The 21,651-nt window shown below is 43.0% G+C and overlaps 1 protein-coding gene across 1 annotated transcript in view; it reads left to right on the top strand.

Annotated features, from left to right (window-relative positions):
- The first annotated feature begins 2,512 nt into the window (after positions 1–2,512).
- The window catches only part of ASAH1 (N-acylsphingosine amidohydrolase 1), a 35,397-nt gene continuing 16,258 nt past the window's right edge, over positions 2,513–21,651 (top strand). Inside the window, exons 1-8 of the mRNA XM_089669569.1 lie at positions 2,513–2,699; positions 5,929–5,975; positions 11,240–11,330; positions 15,059–15,139; positions 15,955–16,033; positions 17,597–17,671; positions 17,753–17,798; positions 19,560–19,704. Of these exons, the coding sequence (XP_089525695.1) occupies positions 2,628–2,699; positions 5,929–5,975; positions 11,240–11,330; positions 15,059–15,139; positions 15,955–16,033; positions 17,597–17,671; positions 17,753–17,798; positions 19,560–19,704 (636 nt within the window). The 5' untranslated portion in view covers positions 2,513–2,627. The remainder of the gene's footprint in view (positions 2,700–5,928; positions 5,976–11,239; positions 11,331–15,058; positions 15,140–15,954; positions 16,034–17,596; positions 17,672–17,752; positions 17,799–19,559; positions 19,705–21,651) is intronic.

The following is a 21,651-nucleotide window of genomic DNA, read 5'->3' as shown; positions in this document are numbered from 1 at the left end:
TAATGTGGCACATAAACAAAGACCAGAGGTTTCACCTCTGTGCTGGAGAGGATGTGGGAGCAAGGGAACAATGGCACACATATGGTGGGATTGTCCTAAAATATTGGAGTACTAGGGATTGATAATTCAATACATACAAGAGATCCTAAACATTAGTATACCGTTAGACCTGTGGGTCTGTTTATTCCACAAATCAGAGGCTTCGGTGAAACAATACAAAAATTTGATATTGTTCCATTTATTCTCATTCCTAAAGCTTGGCAAACAATAGAGCCACCAAAAATAAAAGACTGGATAAATAGAGTTGATTATATATATGAGATGGAAGAACTATACCACATAAATGAGGATAAAATTTAAAAACAAAAAATCCTGGAAGGATGGTCTAATTTTAAAAAATCAAAAAGATACTTAGAAGTGGTTGGAGTGTAATGAAATAAGTAACTAAACAGCAGAGTATGGGAAAGATAAGAGAAGGAAAAGGATAAGAGGGGAAAAAAAAGTCAGGTAGAACAAAATCAGAAGAACAAGAAGTATAAGAAAGGGTTAAGAAGGGAGGCGGATGGGTAAGGGGGCTAAACAGGAGGGAAGGGGAATGTTAAATAAAAATGGTGGTTAGTGCTTTATGATGTTTGATATAATGTGAATTTTTGCATTATAAAACTAATAAAGATATAATAAAAAATAGATAGTATTCAGCACAATTCCAGTACAGTGGTTAAGTGGTTAGTACTTCTGTTTAGCAGTACAAGGGTCATCAGTTTGAATCCCAACCACAACACCACCTGCCTGGAGTCTGCATGTTCTCCCTGCGCCTGCGTGCATTCCCTCCAGGGACTCTGGTTTCCTCCTACACTCCAAAGACATGCTGGTATGTTAGATGGCCCTAGTATGTGTATGTATGAATGTTAGGGACCTTAGATTGTACACTTCTTGAGGGCGGGGACTGATGTGAAGGTATGATAAATCTGTAGAGCAGTGCATAAATTGTATTAAATAAATTCCGGTACTGCTGCTCCAAAAGACGCACAGCTGTCACACAGGCAGCTGACCGTTATACTATCTGTTCTCTCACTGCAGTTCAGTATCAATCTGAACCCACTGCTATTGAATAAACTCTGATGAAGGGGGAGTTTGGAGCCCCCAAATGCATTAGCTTACTACTTTTGCACCAAGTTAAATAAAACCCCTTACTGGACTTATCTAAATGTGACGTTCTTATCCTTCCAATGCTCTACAAATTTTGTCTGTCTTGGGTATACAGGACTGTGGATAAGGGGGTACCACCAGTCCTCCTGTATGGGGCCCAGGCTAGCAGGGGGGCCCAGACAGCTGGGTGAATTGGATGTGGGCAGGGAGGGTGATCAGCACAGTGGGGGGGAGATGGGGGGGCAATTACTGGAACCAATCCCCTGAATGGCTTTCTGCCGCAGCTAAAAGCTGGCTTCCTTTCCTCTCCCTCCCGCTGGATGTCAGCTGTTGCAGAGAGAGGGATTGTTTCCAGTAATTTCCCCCCCATCACCCTCCCTGTGCATCATACATTCCCCCCTGCTGCAAGGCTCCCCTGTGTGCCCCCACCCTCACAGTGCTTCCCCCCTCTCCTTCCCACCAGCAGTTGCAAGCACACAATAAGATCCTTCAGGATGGAAAGTGGAGGAAGGGTCCAGTAAACATATATTTGCAAGCCCTTCTTTCCTGAATGAACACAATGAGTGATCAGTAGCAATCACTTATTGTGTTCATAACTGAAGCATTGCAAACCTTTTCTTTGGGGGCCCTGTCAGGTTGGCTGTATGGGGCCCCATGGTTTCTAACAGCAGCCCTCTGGGTATAATATGTCATGCATAATAAGGACACTCCTAAAAGTTAAAAGCTGTCATGAGCACATATTGTCTAATACATGTGTATTCTTCCTTGAATCTTGTGTGCTTTGTGTGTTTCTTTTGGATTTTTGCAGAACTCCAGCATGAAAGGTTGTGCCTCTGTGCAGAAGCTTCCTGTAATAAAGACCAGTCATGGCTGCTCTCTCTCCTGGTGCAGGGTGTCTGGTCTTGTCCCTGCCCCTCCTGTAGGAATCCTATAGTGGGTTGGGCCTACTATGCCCCTCCCACAGTTCTACTCTCTGCACAGGGCATGTAAAGCACAGTGATGATGTCACTGATACTTTTACAAGGCAATATCTTGGTTTGAAAATGCATCTGATACACACAAGTTGGATTCATATCCTTTGTGGCAACTGAGGAATATATTTTGCTGAAAGTTTTAAGCCTGTGTGTATTATTCACATACTCTCCACACTACAGCATAGTTCCTGACTACTTGTATCAGGTCCCCTGACACCCTGGTGGTGTAGTTGGTGACACACATTCCTCTGACACACAATGACTCCCTCCTCCGTCTTCTCAGTTCATTCCCCTTCTGCCCACATTGTCTTCCTGTGTGTACAGCGTGACTACTGTCCTGTGACTGGGAGATCCCATTGCAGGGGGGGGGGACAGCCGTACACTGAGCACTGTACAGAGCCGGGCCGCCCTGAGCCTCCTCCGGCGGTGTGCAGTGGTACGCTCCAGGACCTGTCATGTGACAGAGGTGTCAGTGTTTGGGCACTCCTGGACCGGGAAGAGAAGATGATGGTATCGGTGTTAGTGTTTGCGGTCCTGGCCGTGTGCGGCCCGGTGCTGGCTCAGGATGTCCCTCCGGTGAGTGAGAGCTGTGTGTCGGTATAGGAGGGGGATACAACTAGCAGGTGCCAGAGCTGATCCAACACTAGTGCGGGTGTAGCACCACCGGGAACTCAGATTTCCCCCATGATACACAGACAGATCTGCAACTGAGTTCACCCCTCATTGTACACATGTTTGTCACTGAGAACCCCCCTGATCGTACACGGGTCTGTCACTGAGATCCCCCCTGATCGTACACGGGTCTGTCACTGAGATCCCCCCGGATCGTACACGGGTCTGTCACTGAGATCCCCCCGGATCGTACACGGGTCTGTCACTGAGATCCCCCCGGATCGTACACGGGTCTGTCACTGAGATCCCCCCGGATCGTACACGGGTCTGTCACTGAGATCCCCCCGGATCGTACACGGGTCTGTCACTGAGATCCCCCCGGATCGTACACGGGTCTGTCACTGAGATCCCCCCGGATCGTACACGGGTCTGTCACTGAGATCCCCCCTGATCTTACACAGGTCTGTCACTGAGAACCCCCCGGATCGTACACAGGTCTGTCACTGAGACCCCCCCGGATCGTACACAGGTCTGTCACTGAGACCCCCCCGGATCGTACACAGGTCTGTCACTGAGACCCCCCCGGATCGTACACAGGTCTGTCACTGAGACCCCCCCGGATCGTACACGGGTCTGTCACTGAGATCCCCCCGGATCGTACACAGGTCTGTCACTGAGATCCCCCCGGATCGTACACAGGTCTGTCACTGAGATCCCCCCGGATCGTACACAGGTCTGTCACTGAGACCCCCCCGGATCGTACACAGGTCTGTCACTGAGACCCCCCCGGATCGTACACAGGTCTGTCACTGAGACCCCCCCGGATCGTACACAGGTCTGTCACTGAGACCCCCCCGGATCGTACACAGGTCTGTCACTGAGACCCCCCCGGATCGTACACAGGTCTGTCACTGAGACCCCCCCCGGATCGTACACAGGTCTGTCACTGAGACCCCCCCCGGATCGTACACAGGTCTGTCACTGAGACCCCCCCCCGGATCGTACACAGGTCTGTCACTGGGGCCCCCCCGGATCGTACACAGGTCTGTCACTGGGGCCCCCCCGGATCGTACACAGGTCTGTCACTGGGGCCCCCCCGGATCGTACACAGGTCTGTCACTGGGGCCCCCCCGGATCGTACACAGGTCTGTCACTGGGGCCCCCCCGGATCGTACACAGGTCTGTCACTGAGACCCCCCCGGATCGTACACAGGTCTGTCACTGAGACCCCCCCTGATCGTACACAGGTCTGTCACTGAGACCCCCCCTGATCGTACACAGGTCTGTCACTGAGACCCCCCCTGATCGTACACAGGTCTGTCACTGAGACCCCCCCCTGATCGTACACAGGTCTGTCACTGAGACCCCCCCCTGATCGTACACAGGTCTGTCACTGAGACCCCCCCCTGATCGTACACAGGTCTGTCACTGAGACCCCCCCCGGATCGTACACAGGTCTGTCACTGAGACCCCCCCCGGATCGTACACAGGTCTGTCACTGAGACCCCCCCCGGATCGTACACAGGTCTGTCACTGAGACCCCCCCCTGATCGTACACAGGTCTGTCACTGAGATCCCCCCTGATCGTACACAGGTCTATCACTGAGATCCCCCCAGTGCCGCTTTTTAAATGCAGTTGCTGGGTTTTTTTTTTTTCCACTATAGCTTAGAGAATCAGCTGTCACTTTCCCTGAGCTAAAATAAACAAAGTTTCTTTTTAGTTTCTTTCCCGAGTTAAAAGAAACAAAGTTTCATTCATTCTCTGAGCTATGATGAAGAAAACAAAAGATCGGCAATTGCATTTAAAAACCAGCACTGACATATAATGACAGCCAGTGAGGGAGCCTCTCTGTATACACTGCTACCTCACTGTATACACTGCTGCTGCATAAACGTAGAAAAAAATTGGAGCCTCCCCACCTCCACATACGCAGACATTTCAGTTTCCGTTCGGTTTTCGGCCACATGCATTCTGAATTTTCTGTATCGGTTTCGGCACCAGAATTTTCATTTCGGTGCACCACTAACTGCAATCAGTTAAAATGGTGAAAAATTTACTCTACCTTTCTGTTGTGTGTCTCTGTGTGCCACATGGAGCATAGAGAAGAGAGAGCAGCAAAGAATTGTGGATTTGAGAACAATAATTGTAAAAAAGCATGGACAATCTTAAAGTTACAAGTCTCTAGATCTCCAGAGATCTTAATGTTCCTGTGTCCACTGTGCGCAACATTGTCATCAAGTTTACAGCCCAAGGCACTTTAACTAATCTCCTTGGATGTTTGTTTCCAAAAAATATATATTTATTTTTAAAACTACATTTTGGTTTCGGTTTACGGCATTTTGAATTTTTGGTTTCAGTTTCGGCACCAGAATTTTCATTTCGGTGCACCACTACTTTTTTTTTTTTTTTTCTTTGGGTAGAGGGAGAGAGTTAAAATCTTTTCTCAAGAATGCAATGGCTTGTATTTATGAAAACAATTTGTAGAGCTATTCGCCTTCTGAAACTGCATGTGCATTTGTTCTGTGCGTATGGGAGCAAAATCGAGTGCTATTACGCTATTTTCTCTCCAGGTCGAATGGTATTAATAAAAATAGAATGAAAATAAAGAATAAAATACAGTATTTTGGCCACTAGATGGAGTTGATGATTGAGTTTTCTAAAATCATCAGCTCCATCTAGTGGTCATAATGTGATATTTTCCTGGTTGACTCTATCCTGTGTGAAGAGCAACATTTGACCTGGAAAGAAAATAGCCCAATAACATTCATATTTGCACAGAACAAATGTAGATGCAGTTACATATGATGAATACCTCCCGGAGAATTTCTTTTTTAGAAATATAACGCAAAGTACACCCCAATTTTGTATAGAAGCGTCAGAACCACTGTCAGGTCTTTAAAGCAGACCTACCTGGAAGAGTGGAAGATCTGCTTCCTTGCTTTTCATATAGAGCAGAGTTTTGTTTCTTACTAGGACACTAATGATCAGGGGCGGACTGACAACTCATGGGGCCCCCGGGCAATAAGGGATCATGGGGCCCCTGTGTCCTTGCCCAAACTCAAAAAAGACTATGAAAAAGGTACCAGGGGCATCTCATGGGGCCCCCTACTGACCCCGGGCCCTCGGGCAGTGCCCAAGTTTCCAAATGATCAGTCCGCCCCTGCTAATGATATTGTATTTGCTTTGTTTTAGTATACAGAAGACTGCAGAAGTGGAACTTACCCCCCCTCTGGACCTACGTAAGTTACAAAGCATTTTCCAGAAAGTTTGTTCTTCTAGTTCAGGGGTAGGCAACCCTCGGCACTAATTCCAGAGATGGCACATCATCAAGGATGGCACCCTCCTGAGTCCTGGGGAGACCCACCTCCCAAACAATAAAGCTGACCAGCAGCTGCATACAGAAGAAGCAGTGTGGCTGGCGTCTGCCCACCTATATGACCCGCTGGTGTCAGTTCTTGTGTTGCTCACTCCACACTGAAGCTGTGTCGGGTTGGATTCCCCAGGCTGCTTGTTCTCACTTTGGAAGGGTACATGTGTTCAGTATTTTTCCCCCTCTGTGGTACAGCACTCTTTTAGCCTGAGCCAGCTCATGGCCAGGCTTTTACCATTGATGTACCTGCCCTCCTTCTGAATATTTATCATCCTCAGAATTCATGTGCCTGGCTCAGCTTGGAGGGGATATAGCCAGAGAGGTTTATCTTCAAATGGCTTTTAACCCCTTCCACAGCAATCTTTTATGAGTAACTCAATGTAAAGAAGGATTTAATGGGGAGGGAGCGGGTTGCCGTTCATAAACGGCGCCCACATTTACTGCCTGTGCGTGCTTCCTGGGAGTGCGCAGCACCACGATTTGGTGCCCGCTGTGTCCAGAGGACCTCTGTGTGAGATCCTGATCATGTGATCACTGACTGGCCAATCAGTGATCACATGAATAGTAGTAAGCAAGATGTCACTTCCTAACATCATTGCTTACTACTTGTGAAATATGTGAATGATCACAGAGGTCGCATGGTAGAAGGCTTTCACAACAGCCTTGTACCATGTGACAAGTTGTGACTAATCACATAATCACAGCTCTCACAGTATTTTTCAATGGCTGCAAGAATGCATCCAGAGAGGAGAAATGATTGCTTTTACAGCCTTTATAGGTTTGAAAGCAATCAGTGTTAAAAAAAAAAAAATCTTCATCACCCCCCACAAGTAGTACAGTGTCACTATGGTGACACTGTACTGCTAGGGTGACAGTAGGTTTTTAAAAAAAAAAAAACCATAAATAAAATAAAAATGTAAAAAAAAAAGATTTATAAACATTTTAATTTTTGGTTATAAACTAATTTGGGTTATTTTTTTTTTTTTTTTTTTTACTAAAAAGATAGCTGAATACATTTTGGCCAAGATTTATGAAGAAAGATTATATATTTGCTAAATTTTATAAGAAAAACACTTTTTTCAAAATGTTTGGACATTTTCATTTATATAGCAAGAAAAATAAAAATCCCAGTGGTGAATAAATACCACCAAAATAAAGTTTTATCTGTCTGAAAAAAAAAATGCTAAAAAATTCATATGGGTACAGTGTTGCATGACCGCGCAATTGTCATTCAGAGTGTGATAGCACTGAAAGCTGAAAATTGGCCTGGACAGGAAGGGGGTGCAAGTGTCCGGACTGGAAGTGGTTAAAGGCTTTTCTGACACTAATTTAGACTACATTCGCATGGACATTTAGCCAGGATGCAAATTTTAGCGACAGGAATCTGCTGATTCCTGCTGCTGTTTTTGACACCAGTGAGCAGTTAGTTGCAGCCGCCAAACCACAGTCAGTGATTACCTGCGGTGATGGCTGCTGTAATCGCCGGTTGTGTGGACAGCCACAAATGGCTATGGCTGCCGGCAACTTGTCATAGAAGTTCAGTGTACAGGCTCAGTGGCTGCAGCTAGCAGTCTCGGGTGTCAAAAACAGCAGCAGGAATCAGCAGATTCCTGCTGCTGCCATTCATCGTGGCGTCCAAATAGAAGGAACTACTACTTTAAAACAAGGTTTGGTAACTACTACTTTAAAACTTCTATTGGGAACTACAACTTCAGAACAGATATTGGTAACTACCACCTTTAGAAAAAGGAATTCGGAACTGCAGGAGTTGGGACTCAATTCTCTAATTGTACTGCATGCGGAAACAGCTTGGTCCATTTTTGCCAGAGGGTCTGGGATTTGGGGCTGATTTGAGGCCTGAAGGAGCAGAAATTGGGGCTGATCTGGGATGTGAACGTGCAGGAAATAGGTGCTCAGAGGTGTGAAGGTGCAGGAATTGAGATGATCTGAAGTGTGAAGGTGCAGTGATTGGGGTGATAGGAGGTGTAAGGTAGCAGGAATTGGAGATGATCAGACGTGTAAAGGCGCAGGTATTTGGGTGATTTGAGGTGGGGAAATGGGACTGATATGAGGCCTGAAGGAACAGGAATTGGGGCTGATGGGGTTATAAAACGCAGGAATTGGGGTGAACTGAAGTCTGAAGGTGCAGAAATTAGGACTGACCTGAGGTGTGACCGTTCAGTATTTGGGCTAATCTGAGGTGTGAAAGTACAGAAATTTGGGTTGATTTGAGGCTTGGAGGTGCAGGAATTTGGGCTGATCTGAGGCTTGGAGGTGCAGGAATTTGGGCTGATCTGAGGCTTGGAGGTGAAGGAATTTGGGCTGATCTGAGGCGTGGAGGTGCAGAATTTGGGCTGATCTGAGGCTTGGAGGTGCAGGAATTTGGGCTGATCTGAGGCTTGGAGGTGCAGAAATTGTAATCAGAGTTCTTGAGGTTCAGGAACTGGCTCTTATCTAATGCCTGAAGGAGCAGGAATTGGGGCTGATCAGAGGCCTGAAGACACAGGAACTGTCACTGGAGAATGAGGTGTGAATTTGCAGAAATTGGGGTGAGCAGGAGTGTGAAGGTGTAGAAATTCGGGCTGATCTGAGGTGCCAAGGTGCATGATTTGGGGTGAGCTGAAGTATGAAGTTGCAGGAATTGGGGTGATATGGGCTGTAAGGGTGAAAAAATTGGAGATGATCAGAGGTGTAAAGATGCAGGTATTTGTGTGATCTGAGGTGTGAAAATGCTGGAATTGGGACTAATCAGAGGCCTGAAGGAGCAAGAATTGGGGCTGATCTGGGTTGTAAAAATGCAGGGATTGGGGTGAACTGAGGTCAGGAGGTGTGCAAATTGGGGTAACCTGAGATGTGAAGGTTCAGAAATTGACACTGATCTGAGGTGTGAAGGCGCAGGAATTTGGGTAATCTGAATTGTGAAGGTGCAGGTATTGGGATGATCGGAGGTGTAAAAGTGCACAAATTGGGGCTGATCTGAGGTCTGGAGGTGCAGAAATTGTATTCAGAGTTCTGGGGGTTCATGAGTTGGGGTTTATCTAAGGCCTGAAGGCACTAGAATTGTCGCTGGGGACATGGTGAGACGTTGCAGGAATTGGTGAGCTGAGTTGTGAAGGTGCAGGAATTGGTGTGATCTGAGGTTTGAAGGTGCACATATTTACATGTTGACATATTTATTTCCATCTTACCATACTTGCCTCACAGCACGTGTTTTTGGAAAAAGGGTAAGTTACCATTTACCATCCTTTTGAAAGCTTAATTTTTTCTTACTACCGGTATTATTCAAATAGTTTACAGCATTTACTGTATGAAAATGTATTTTCGTGATTGAGTGTGTAAAGTTAAATTTTTTTTTTACATAACTGACATTCTCAGTTTCTTCGAAAACATTTTTCAGCACACTATGCTCAGAAGGTTGCCTACCCCTGTTCTAGTTACTGCTTTGTGTTTGTATTAGTAACATTGTTGTCAGTCACTGAGGACCTTGTTACACCTGCTTTGCAGAGGAACATTTACAAGAGGGATGTATAAGTAGCTATATATTAAAGAGCATCTGTGATCACAATGGGCCATATTTGCAGGTGTTTTCAAGGGACAATAGTGTCAAACATCTATATACTTTGATGGCATCCAGTTCAATCCAAGCCTTCATTCTACAGCAACTATGTTTGAATCTAGTTAATTGTTTTGAGGCAGCACAGACAGTTTAATATAGCCTATTTCATCAGTACACAACTTTGTAACCATTTTTTTATTTTTTTTTTATATTATTTTTGGACATTTCAGGAAATGCACACAATCGTAGATAATACTTTTATTTATTTTGTAATTAGCTAGCATAATTTATATCTGGAACATAATATTAGTGTTGTAATAATTTGGCAAATCACAGAATAACAGTTGGGCAGCACAGTGACTTGGTGGTTAGCACTTCAACGTTGCATCACTGGGGTCTTTGATTTGAATATTGACCAAGACAGTATCTGCATGAATTCTGTATGTTCTCCCTGTGTTTGAGTGGGATTCTTTAAGGTACCATGGTTTCCTCCCACACTCCAAAGACATGCTGATAGTATGTATGTGGATTTTAGGACTCCAGGGACATTCAGTAAAGGTGTCTATACAAGAATCAAAATTTGGCTAGTTCAGCAGGGACTGGATGAATTTTGACCATGTATAGGCAGGCTGGTTGTACAGAAGTTGATCTACCTATTGACTCCTGTACAACCAGCCTGTCCAATTTTTTTTCGGACTGATCAGTGCCAACAGCTATAGAAGGTGGCAGTGATAAGTGTGTTCTGACAGCAGGGAAGTCTCCTCACCATCAGAATACAAGAACTCAACCTGAAGTCCCCATCCACATTGAGTGTGTGGATGAGGAAATTGTCTTTTTTTTTTTTTCAACCCACTGATTGAACTAAGAAAAAAATATTCATGTATGGCCTGCCTAAGAGAGCAAATTTACCATGTATGCTGCTTTCCCCTGTCCCCATACACACGCCAATTTAGCGACTCAAGCTAAGGGTTCACTTTAATGTTCTGTTTGTTTGGACATAACAGAGTTTAACGTGTTTAGTGGGCTTTAAAGTGGATCTTCACCCTCAAACATAAAATGCCTCCTCTCCACCCCTCCTCTTCTTACAGCGTGCGTTTTTTTTCTTAATTCGTTTTTTTTTCATGAAAGAGCTTCAGGCCCACCCCCTAGGTAATTGGCGTGCATTAATCCCACTGTACCTCCAGGGATATGCATGTCACATATCCCAGGAGACATAAGTCCATCATTGTTAATAGAGGAAAGGGGCAGGCCTAGTGCTACATCATTATGAAGCCTAGCTGCTGAACCCAGAAGAGCTGGTGGGCCTCACAATGATGTCACGTAAGAAGATGGTGGTGCAGGACCAAACTGGGCAGAATTCTGAGAGGATTCTGGAGGACACCGCTAGATCTGTTGGGTGGGTGAGTATACAAAATGGTTACAACCCCCACCAAGAAAAAAGAGGTTGGAGAGGTTGGAGATCCACTTTAAAGCTTGCTAAAATACATTTTACGTAACATATCAAGATGTAAGCAATTTTTGTAGTGTTTAGGCAGATCACTCCTAACACTGTCTATTGATTTTTTTTTTACTTACAGGTTTAAAGGAAATGTCCAATGGTATACTGTAAATCTGGACCTACCCCCATATGAAAGGTGGCAAAAGCTGATTAGTGATAAGAAGGCCCCGGTGAGTGTGAAAAGTTCTGGCCCGCTCATTGTTCCAATATACAGTTGTGCTCCAAAGGTTTGCATACCCTGGCAGAAATCCTGAAACTTTGGCACTGATATTGAAAATATGGCTGATCATGCCAAAAAACTGGCCTTGGTACAACGCATAAGGTGACACAGGCAGGTTAAATTGGCAATTAAAGGTTAACTTCCCACATATGTGGCTTTTAAAAATGCAATTAGTGTTTGTGTATAAATAGCCAATGAGTTTGTTAGCTCTAACATGGTTGCACTGAGCAGACTAGATACCATGGGGAGCAGAAAAGAACTCAAAAAGACCTGCGTACCAAGGTAATTAAAAAGATGGAAAAGGATATAAAAAGATATCCAAAGTCTTGAATATGCCAGTCAGTACTGTTCAATCACTTATTAAGAAGTGGAAAATTTGGGGATCTCTTGATGCCAAGGTCAGGTAGACCAAGCAAGATTGCAGGAAGAAATACAGGCTGCCCTGTAAAAAGACGGTGTGACTGTTTCAAGGAACACAATACAATGATAAATGAAAAAAATGTAGTGCGCTATATCCTCATAAATAAACCCATGTGCTTTGAAAACATAAAATGACAGTCCAAAAGATTGTGTAACACAATTATGATAATAAACGTCCAATCCAGTATATGTTGCGTTATCATCCAGCAATCATCAACACCATGCTTGAATTGTGGCCCCACAGTTGAATATGAATCCCATAAGAAATAAAGAAATGTGTTTTGCCTGCTTACTCGTGTTTTCTTTAAAAATGGTACATACTGTATATTGCCAATTCTCCAAGGGTATGCAAACTTTTGAGCACAACTGTACAGCCACACAAAGCTGAGCCTGAGCATATTGATTTCAAGTGTCGCATGACCTCTGAGTTTGATTTCAAAACTACATATGTGGCTTATTTAGAACAAATATGTGCCATTGCACGATGTTCAAAGATGTTATAGAGAGAGACTGTCTGGCCTCTGGATATGATATGAGGACCTGTCAGTCAAGGGTCATCCAAATGACATCATTACACATCTTAAACAGAAAGTATTTTGTATTTTCGGGGAGCACATATATTGAGTTATTTATTGGACTTAAAGGATAACTTCACCTTTGGGAACATGTTACATGTTCCACCTGTTTTTGGGTGGAACATGTAACATGTTCCCATAGCTGCAACCGCCACCCACCGCCCCCCTCCCTCTGACAGATATCTGTCAAATTTGAAAACCGTGTGGCCATGCAGGGCTCCGCATAGCGGCTGACGGCTTGTAGTGTTCAGTAAACTACCATGGCACTGTGGAGAGGCGAGGTAGTTCATTGAAGCTTAATGTCAGAATATCTGCTTGCTTATACATCCAGTACTGCAAGCAGATATTCTGACAGGTCTGCAGGAGACCTGCATGGCATCAGTGATCTATTGATCACTGGTGCAATGCTTTCCAGGCTCCTGTAGATAAAAATAATAAAAGCAAATTTTTTTACCTGCAAAAAATGTGTATTTATTATTTTTGTCTAAAAGGTGAACTTTAAACCTTTTAAAGTCATTACTTCCACATTTTTACAGACTTCCTCTTTTCCATTTTGTTATTTAATAATGAGAAATGTAGCTTAGCCACTACAGGAAGAAGAGGTTAGCTACTAGAATGACTTTGCCTAACTGCCAGGAAACTGTTCAAATAATATTGCTGAAATAAAGTAATAATCACTTGGAGTATTTTTATTGTTTTATGGTATAACAACAAGAGTAATAGGGTGTCAGGAACAAAAGTTATTTTCAAGGTAACAAGTCATGATGCTATGTGTTTATACAATGGAATAGATTGTACTTTTTACATGGTTATAGCACCCATACAGAACAATATTCATTCAAACATCTGTTTGTAGTCATAAATAAGATGACTATTTCAGTAGATAGAGGTAGTTACCAAGTGAATTTCTGTTCCTCTTAGGTATATTTTTTGATAAACCATGTAGCGTACATACTAAGACATTAACATTGTAATAGGGGACCAGAAACCCTTGACCTTTCACCTTGATCATATGTAAAGAAAATAGGGTTGATATGGTAAAACTGGAGAGTGCAAAATCGTGTGCAGCTGTGCATGGTAGCCAATCCGCTTCCAACTTCAGCTTGTTCATTTAAGCTTTGGTAATAAAACCTGGAAGGTGATTGGTTTCTCATGGTGTGGTGTTCTCTTCTCTCCCTGGACCAGCATAGGGGGTAGCGGGGGGTGCATGCACACTTAGAAATAGAAAGCGACGTAAGGGTACATTGCTTTGCCCAGAGCCGTAACTCACACGCACATTGCAGGCGGCCGGTTGGCAAGTAGTTAAAAAAAATAAAAATTGTTCTCAATATTTAATTTTTTTTTTTTTTTATACAAATGCTTTACCATAGTAACATTGTACTACTCTAGGGAGGGTGATCAGGGATTATTTTTGCACTTTGCATTGTAGGAGCATTTAAGAATATTGCTCCTGCAATGCAATGGTTGTGTTGAACGGTCATGAATGGGTTAAGGTCATGACAGTTCAAAATACAATTATCTGTGATTGGCTCCAGTTGGTCACATGATACAGGGTGCTGTATTTGGCCGCCCATGTACCATGTGAGAGCTGCATCCATTCACAGCTCTCCAGGAACAGAAGCAAAGCTGTTATGAATCAGATTGATTCATAAAAACTTTGCTAGCATTGTGATCATGTGATCGCATAGTGGTCACATGATCACCGGGTCCCGATTACTGGGAATAGCTCGCAGTGGGGGGAGGCAGGGCTGCCCTGTGTTGGTTCAGCCCAAGTGACATACTGTACACCGCTAGTCCTGTAGCTGCCACCTGTCCGCAGTAACAGTACTGTAGGCGGCCGGCAAGTGGTTAATTAGAAAAATAAATTTAATTTAACCCCCTTAGCGTTGGCGCCTCCCAGCCCTTTCAGGGTTTCAGAAGCCAGGAGGTGGGCAGGGATTTATGGTCATGTGACCGCCGTGATTCGCTGTCACGGCAGTCACATGATCGGGAAAGGTCCCGATCACAAGAGGAGATCGGGACCTTTCCGTGAGTACCGGACATGTGTGCTGGGAGCGTGCAGGGCGTGCGCTCTCAGCACATGTTTTTTTATAATTGCATGCAAATGTGCGGCCGCTCGGCGTCTGCAATTTATATTCGTATGTGACATTATGATGTTATGGTGTATGTGATCACATACATAGGAACTAATTCACGATTGAGTCACAATATATGAATTTGTATAATGATTCATTTCAATACGCTGATTTATTCAGCAATTCAGTAGATATTGTTTATTCGTTTGCTATAGTGTATCTGTGAACCCATTCAGTATAAAATAGAAATGAAAAGCAAAATGTGTAATAAAAATATATATACATATATACAAGCTGTCGGCTTGTAGTTCTCCATGAACTACCAGGGCACTGTTCATCTCTCTAGGTAGTTCATTGAGCTTCTGATTAGTCTAACTACCTGCCCCTATAAGAAGTACGGGCAGACAGCTACATAGACAGTCTGCAGGACCGTGGCATTACACAGCAATGCTTTACAGGCTCCTAACAAAAGAAATATAACATTTTTTTTGTAAAGGTGAACTTCTCCTTTTAACATTTAGAAATGTTTTTTTTGTTATTGAGGTCATGATTGTAGTAAACATGAAATGATACCCTCATGATATAATTTTTTTTATCTTTTTCTGCAGCTAACAGAACTAATTCAGCATATCAAGAACCTGGCAAAATCCATTTTTCCAAAACTTATCGACATAGTGGATAAGAAATTGGTGAGTAACCGTGGCATAAATTGTTGATTTCACAGTGTAATAAATATGGCCTCCTGAATAATCTATGTTTACATTGGCATTGTTATGCTGAGACTCTTCCAGCAGTGATAAACGTGGAAAACGGATACAATCCTGTGCAGAAAAATGTATCCGTACACCCGGGCTGCTCATCATTGATTTAACAGGCTGCCTGTGTGGGTGTGCACAGAACACCTATGTATCCTGCGTGGGTGAATGCAGCCCTTTGTATGGGTGTATGAATAGGTATGCTCAGGTGAATAAGGCCTTAAAAAAGGGCCTTGCAGATGAATATTCACTGTTTGTGTAATACACAGCGTCCATGGCTTTATGGCTTCCCTCACACTGGGAATCTTTAGAAACACTTCAGGATAGACAGAACACCAGCATCATTTGACACGGGGGGGGGGGGGGGCTGGTCCGATCATAACATGTTACACCCTAAATATGGAGGTGAACTTATCCTTTAAGATGCTTGAAATAAGAATTGTCTATATTGCTGACATATAGTTTCAATGAAAAATAATGTTTAGCATGAAACAGGCTGTGTGGCCATGTAAACAATTCTCATGAACTATACTTTGATAAATGGATTGCTTCCATGTTTATATTTCAGAGAAGTAAACCACTAAGATATTTTTGTTATCAACACTACATTACAAAAAAAATGGCAATTAATATACATGTTGTGGGGTGTTGTTTTTGTTTTTTTGAAGAAGCGGACTTGCTCTTTAAATCAGAGTGCGCTATAATAGGGAGTTCCTAATGCTTCAATATCTAACCCGTTTGTGTTACAGCCTTTCCTTATTGGAAATCTTCCATCCCCGTTTGGTGAAGAACTAAAAGGCATTGCAGATGCAGCTGGCCAACCACTAGGTATGACTTTACCATGCTGGGATTTCATCTCAGTTTTTATCACTAGTTATTTTTAGGGAAGTCAACCATCCCTGAACTTTCACAGATAAAGAAGAGATCCTAAATCCAGGGCTGTGGAGTCGGTAGATAAATGTTCCGACTCTGACTCCGACTCCTCAGTTTTTTGTACTTCCGACTCCGACTCCTCTGTATTAATATGCAAATGTATTTTATACATTCCTTGAAGGAAAGAAAGGCAACATACATGTCATTACCACAGGACTACTGGCTGGGAAGCCAACAGTCTACTGTATTGAACAGTTTAAGCAAAAGACAAACACAATGAAAACAACAAAGTTTTATTAATTTTTTTTTATTAATTAATCAAGTGGCTGGATAGTAGCAGCAGGCATAAACATCAGGAACAGGAACTTTACCAGTCCAAAAATACAAACCACATTATTTGGTTGTTTTAGAACAAAAACAAAGCTTATCTATATGAACCCAAAACAAAATCTGTAAAACACTATGGAAAGTATAAGTATTGCCACTCCTAATTGTGCGTTGCGTGCCATATAGTGAAGCACATGAAAAGCATGCTTCTTCACGGTCACTTAACGTGTTCGTTTTGCGGTTACGTGAGGCACTGCATGCATTGGTCTTTATTCTTACAGTAGAGAAGTCATTAATTATAACTTTTTGTGAATTGGGACATTTAAACTTGCTTTTTTTTTAATTCCAATCTAAATTTAATCGGAGTCGGAGCATTGTTTGCCGACTCCGACTCCAGGTACCCAAAATTTCCTCCGACTCCACGACTCCAACTCCGACTCCGACTCCACAGCCCTGCCTAAATCTGTGGCTGCCTGCTGCCAATGTAGGACAACATTTCCATAGCTGAAGCCTTTTTTTGTTATCTGTCAGGGGTTTTAAACTGTTCCTGGTTAATCAAAGCGACAGGAAATCATGGCACTTTTCATGTTAAATCCAACCAAAGACACAACCAAAGTACATGGTTTTAGAAGGGTGGGGATGTCCTTTATTTGGGCCAAAGCTGCACATTTTTCCAGGACAGGTTAGGTTGTAAAAAAAAGAATCAAGTTTCTATAGGGTAGAAATGTATTTTTTATAGATAGTTTTGGTGTTTGTGGCCTAGGTTGGCATTTGCAGGTATAATTTAACTTTGTTTTTATCCAAAAACTTAACATATTTTACATCTAGTTTGTCAGTACCTGTTGTTGTGTAGGGAAGTTGCTACAGCTTTTAGCTACATTCTTTTGTAAGAGTGGTACAACCCCTAAAGGGCTCAGTATAATCCATGGCCTGTGGCCCTCCAGTTGTTGTGGAACTGTCCCATGAGGCATTGCAAGACTGACAATTACAAGCATGACTTCCAAAGACAGAGGCATGATGGAACTTGCAGGTCCATGACAAATAGAGGGCTGCAGGTTGAGCACCCATTTATAATCCATTGGGGCCCACCAAGCTAAAGCCTTGTATTGTAGGGCAGAAGCAAGGCTTACATCTTGTATATCAGCCTCAAGCTTCACTGTATAACCCTGTTCTGTTTACATTTTATTTCAGGGGAAATTATGTTGTTCAACATCTTTTATGAAGTCTTTTCTGTTTGCACATCAGTAGTAGCACAAGATACCTCGGGTAACGTTTTTAGTTGTTCTAGTTTAGTTTAATTTGTTAAAAACTATTTGTAGCATCTAAAATGTCTCTATTCATATACAGGCAAGTTAATTCATGCAAGAAACCTGGATTTTGGATTATTTCTGGGGTGAGTAAGCACATTTCTATCAACTTGTGCTTGAATATACATATATCTCTGACATTTACACTGCTCAAAAAAATTAAAAGAACACTTTGAAATCACATCCGATCTCAATGGGGAAATATATCATGCTGGATATCTATCCTGATATGGACTGGGTAATGTGTGAGGAATGTAAGGATGCCCCATCATTTGATGGAAATGAAAATTATCAATCTACAGAGGACTGAATTCAAAGACACCCCGAAAATCAAAGTGGAAAAATGATGTAACAGGCTAGTCCATTTTGCTGAAATTTCATTGCAGCAACTCAAATTGGTACTTAGCAGTTTGTATGGCCCCCACGTGCTTGTATGCATGCCTGACAACATCGGGGCATGCTCCTAATGAGACGATGGATGGTGTCCTGGGGTATTTCCTCCCAGATCTGGACCAGGGCATCACTGAGCTCCTGGACAGTCTGAGGTGCATCCTGGCAGTGTTGGATGGACCGAAACATGATATCCCAGAGGTGTTATATTGGATTTAGGTCAGGTGAGCGTGGAGGCCATTCAATGATATCAATTCCTTCATCCTCCAGGAACTGCCTGCATACTCTCGCCACATGAGGCCAGGCATTGTTGTACACCAGGAGGAACTCAGGACGCACTGCACCAGTATAGGGTCTGACAGTGGGTCCAAGGATTTCCTCCCAATTCCTAATGACAGTCAGGGTGCCATTGTCTAGCCTGTAGAGGTCTGTGTGTTCCCCCATGAATATGCCTCCCCAGACCATCACTGACCCACCACCAAAACGGCCATGCTGAACGATGTTACAGGCAGCATAACATTCTCCACGGTTTCTCTAGACCCTTTCACATCTGTCACATGTGCTCAGGGTGAACCTGCTCTCATCTGCAAAGCATAGGGCGCCAGTGGCGGACCTGCCAATTCTGGTGTTCAATGGCAAATGCTAATCGAGCTCTATGGTGCCAGGCAGTGAGCACAGGGCCCACTAGAGGATGTTGGGCCCTCAGGCCACCCTCATGAAGTCTGTTTCTGATTGTTTGGTCAGAGAAATTTACACCAGTGGCCTGCTGGAGGTCATTTTGTAGGGCTCTGGTAGTGCTCATCCTGTTCCTCCTTGCACAAAGGAGCAGATACCGGTCCTGCTGATGGGTTAAGGACCTTCTACGGCCCTGTCCAGCTCTCCTAGAGTAACTGCTTGTCTCCTGGAATCTCCTCCATGCTCTTGAGACTGTGCTGGGAGACGCTGCAAACCTGGCAATGGCACGTATTGATGTGCCATCCTGGAGGAGTTGGACTGCCTGTGCAACCTCTGTAGGGTCCAGGTATTGCCTCATGCTACCAGTAGTGACACAGCCTAGGCAAATACAGAACTAGTGAAAAACAGTCAGAAACGATGAGTAGGGAAAAAAATGTCAGTGGCCTCCACCTGTAAAACCATTTCTGTTTTGGGGTTTGTCTCATTGTTGCCCATCTAGTGCTCCTGTTAATTTCATTAACACCAAAGCAGCTGAAACTGATTAACAACCCCATCTGCTACTTAACTGACCAGATCAATACTCTGCTTAAAAAGTGTTCCTTTCATTTTTTTGAGTAGTGTGTGTGTATGTATGTATTTATGTGGTATGTATGTGTGTGTGTATATGTATATGTGTGAATGTATGTGTTTTTATATATATATATATATATATATACACACACATACACACAATTTCTACCGTGCAGTATATATACATTATTTATTTTTAATTTTTTAATTAGATGGGATGTGAAGAACAATTCATGGACTGTATCTGAGCTCCTTAAACCGATGGTTGTCAACGTGGATTTCCAAAGAAATAATAAAACAGTTTTCGTGTCTACAGTTTATGCTGGATACATCGGAATACTAACTGGAATGAAACCTGTGAGCTTTAATCCTATGCAAGTTTTTACTATTAGTTTACTGTTGTCGCTTGTTGAAGAGGAGATCCAAAGTAGTTAAAACGATCTTGTGGTTTGCCCAAGCACAGCAAAACAAAAAGTTTAATTATGTCTCCCCCCTTCCCTTCCCCTACCAGCTATACATGCTCTCCTTCCTTTTGCTTCCTGCCACTCTCTTTGGCTGCTGGGTGTTCAAGGTGTGACTTATGCCCACCCACATGTGCTATTGATGGGTGCCTGAATGGCCTAACAACAGCTCTGTCACTTGGGAGGATTGAGGTAAATCACATGGTTCCCATACATGAAAGTACTTGGTATATGTGTTTACATTCAGTGGTGGGGGAGCAAAGAGAATGTTAGTATGTAATGCTGGGGAGGACATTCGATAGGAAAACCTGTTGCTTTGCACTGCATGATCAAATCAAAAATACTCAATAGATTGGAAATTTACACACAGAACTGGAGCCTCATCTTCTGTCAGGTGGTTAGGTATAAAGCTTCAGTCAGACAAAGCCAGCTAAGAGGCAGTCTAATGGTGTGCTCTCTTTAGGTAACTCATAGTGCTCTGGTAATATATTTGCATGTATTAAAACAATTCAAAGACTACATAATATACTAAAATGACAAATATAAAACATTGGTTTATAAACCTGTAAGTACACAATATGCAGGTGCAGGACTGTGTGTGGTTACACGCTTTCCCACACCCATGTCAAACATGTGATGCTGTTAGCAGATACACAGGGTGCCATTAATTCATATGGCACCTCCAACACACTGAAAACAACCGAAGCACGTTTTCCAGTGCCAGGACCCACATAGTGCTATGCGGTTTCCCTGTGGCTGCTGTACCGGAGCAAATGCGGTCACAGGGAAACCACACTAGTGATATATACATTTTTTTTTATAATGCAACATCATTTAAAATTTATTTAAACTAACCAGGAACTATGTATAGCTTCCCTTTAGATTCTGCCAGCTTCTGTTATAACTCCATTTAATATACGCTTATTGGGATTTTTTTACCAAAAATATGCAGCAGAATATATTTTGGCCTAAATTTATGAAGAAATTTGATTTTTACAATGTTTTATTGGATATGTTTTATAGCAGAAAGTAAAAATATTGTTTTTTTTGTTTTTAATGTATGATCTTTTTCATTTATAAAATAAAAACCCAGTGTTGATGAAATACCACCAAAAGAAAGCTCTGTTTGTGGGCAAAAAAAATTATATCAATTTTGTACAGTGTTGCATGACTGCGCAATTGCCAGTTAAAAGAACGCAGTGCCGAATAGCAAAAAAATTACCTGATCATGAAATCTTTTGGAGGTTCCAGGCCAGTGACAGGGTTTCCATGGTGGTACTGGAGTGATACCTGCGGCTGGCTGGACAGCTGATCAAAGCTGGAATCAGCTTTGATCGGCTGGCCTTTGTTGTAAACCAGAAGCGATGACCTGACATCACTTTTGGTTGACTCGGTAAATTTCAGTGCCATTTCAAAAATCTGGAAGCATTCAAAGACACTGATCTTGGTGTTTTTAAATGCTTTCAGGTACAGAGGAAGGATTTGGGGTCTCATAGACTCCAGATCCCTCCATAAAATACCTGTCACATGTCTATTGCTGTCACAGGAGATGTTTACATTCCTTGCGGCAGCAGTAAGAGTGATCCAAAATAAAAAATAAAGTGAAGGAGAACATATGCGTCTGTCCCGCATGCACACAAACAGCGATCGTCCCACACTTGTGAGGTATCGTCGTGATATATATATATATATATTTGTGTGTGTGTATTTATGTATGTGATTCTGCGCAGCTGGAATCTGAGCCCGAACTGTAGAAGTAAAACTACAGTGCACAGTCAGCAAGTGGTTGATAAAACTATTACATCATTTAAAATATAACTAAAGGAAAAACTTTTTTGGGGGG

Source organism: Staurois parvus, unplaced genomic scaffold (assembly GCF_062004578.1).
Source record: "Staurois parvus isolate SC_StPar_1 unplaced genomic scaffold, SC_StPar_1.0 ptg000080l, whole genome shotgun sequence".
In the NCBI taxonomy this organism is placed as follows: domain Eukaryota; kingdom Metazoa; phylum Chordata; class Amphibia; order Anura; family Ranidae; genus Staurois; species Staurois parvus.
Note: the sequence above shows the minus strand (reverse complement) of the source record. Positions and strands in the feature narration are given on the sequence as shown.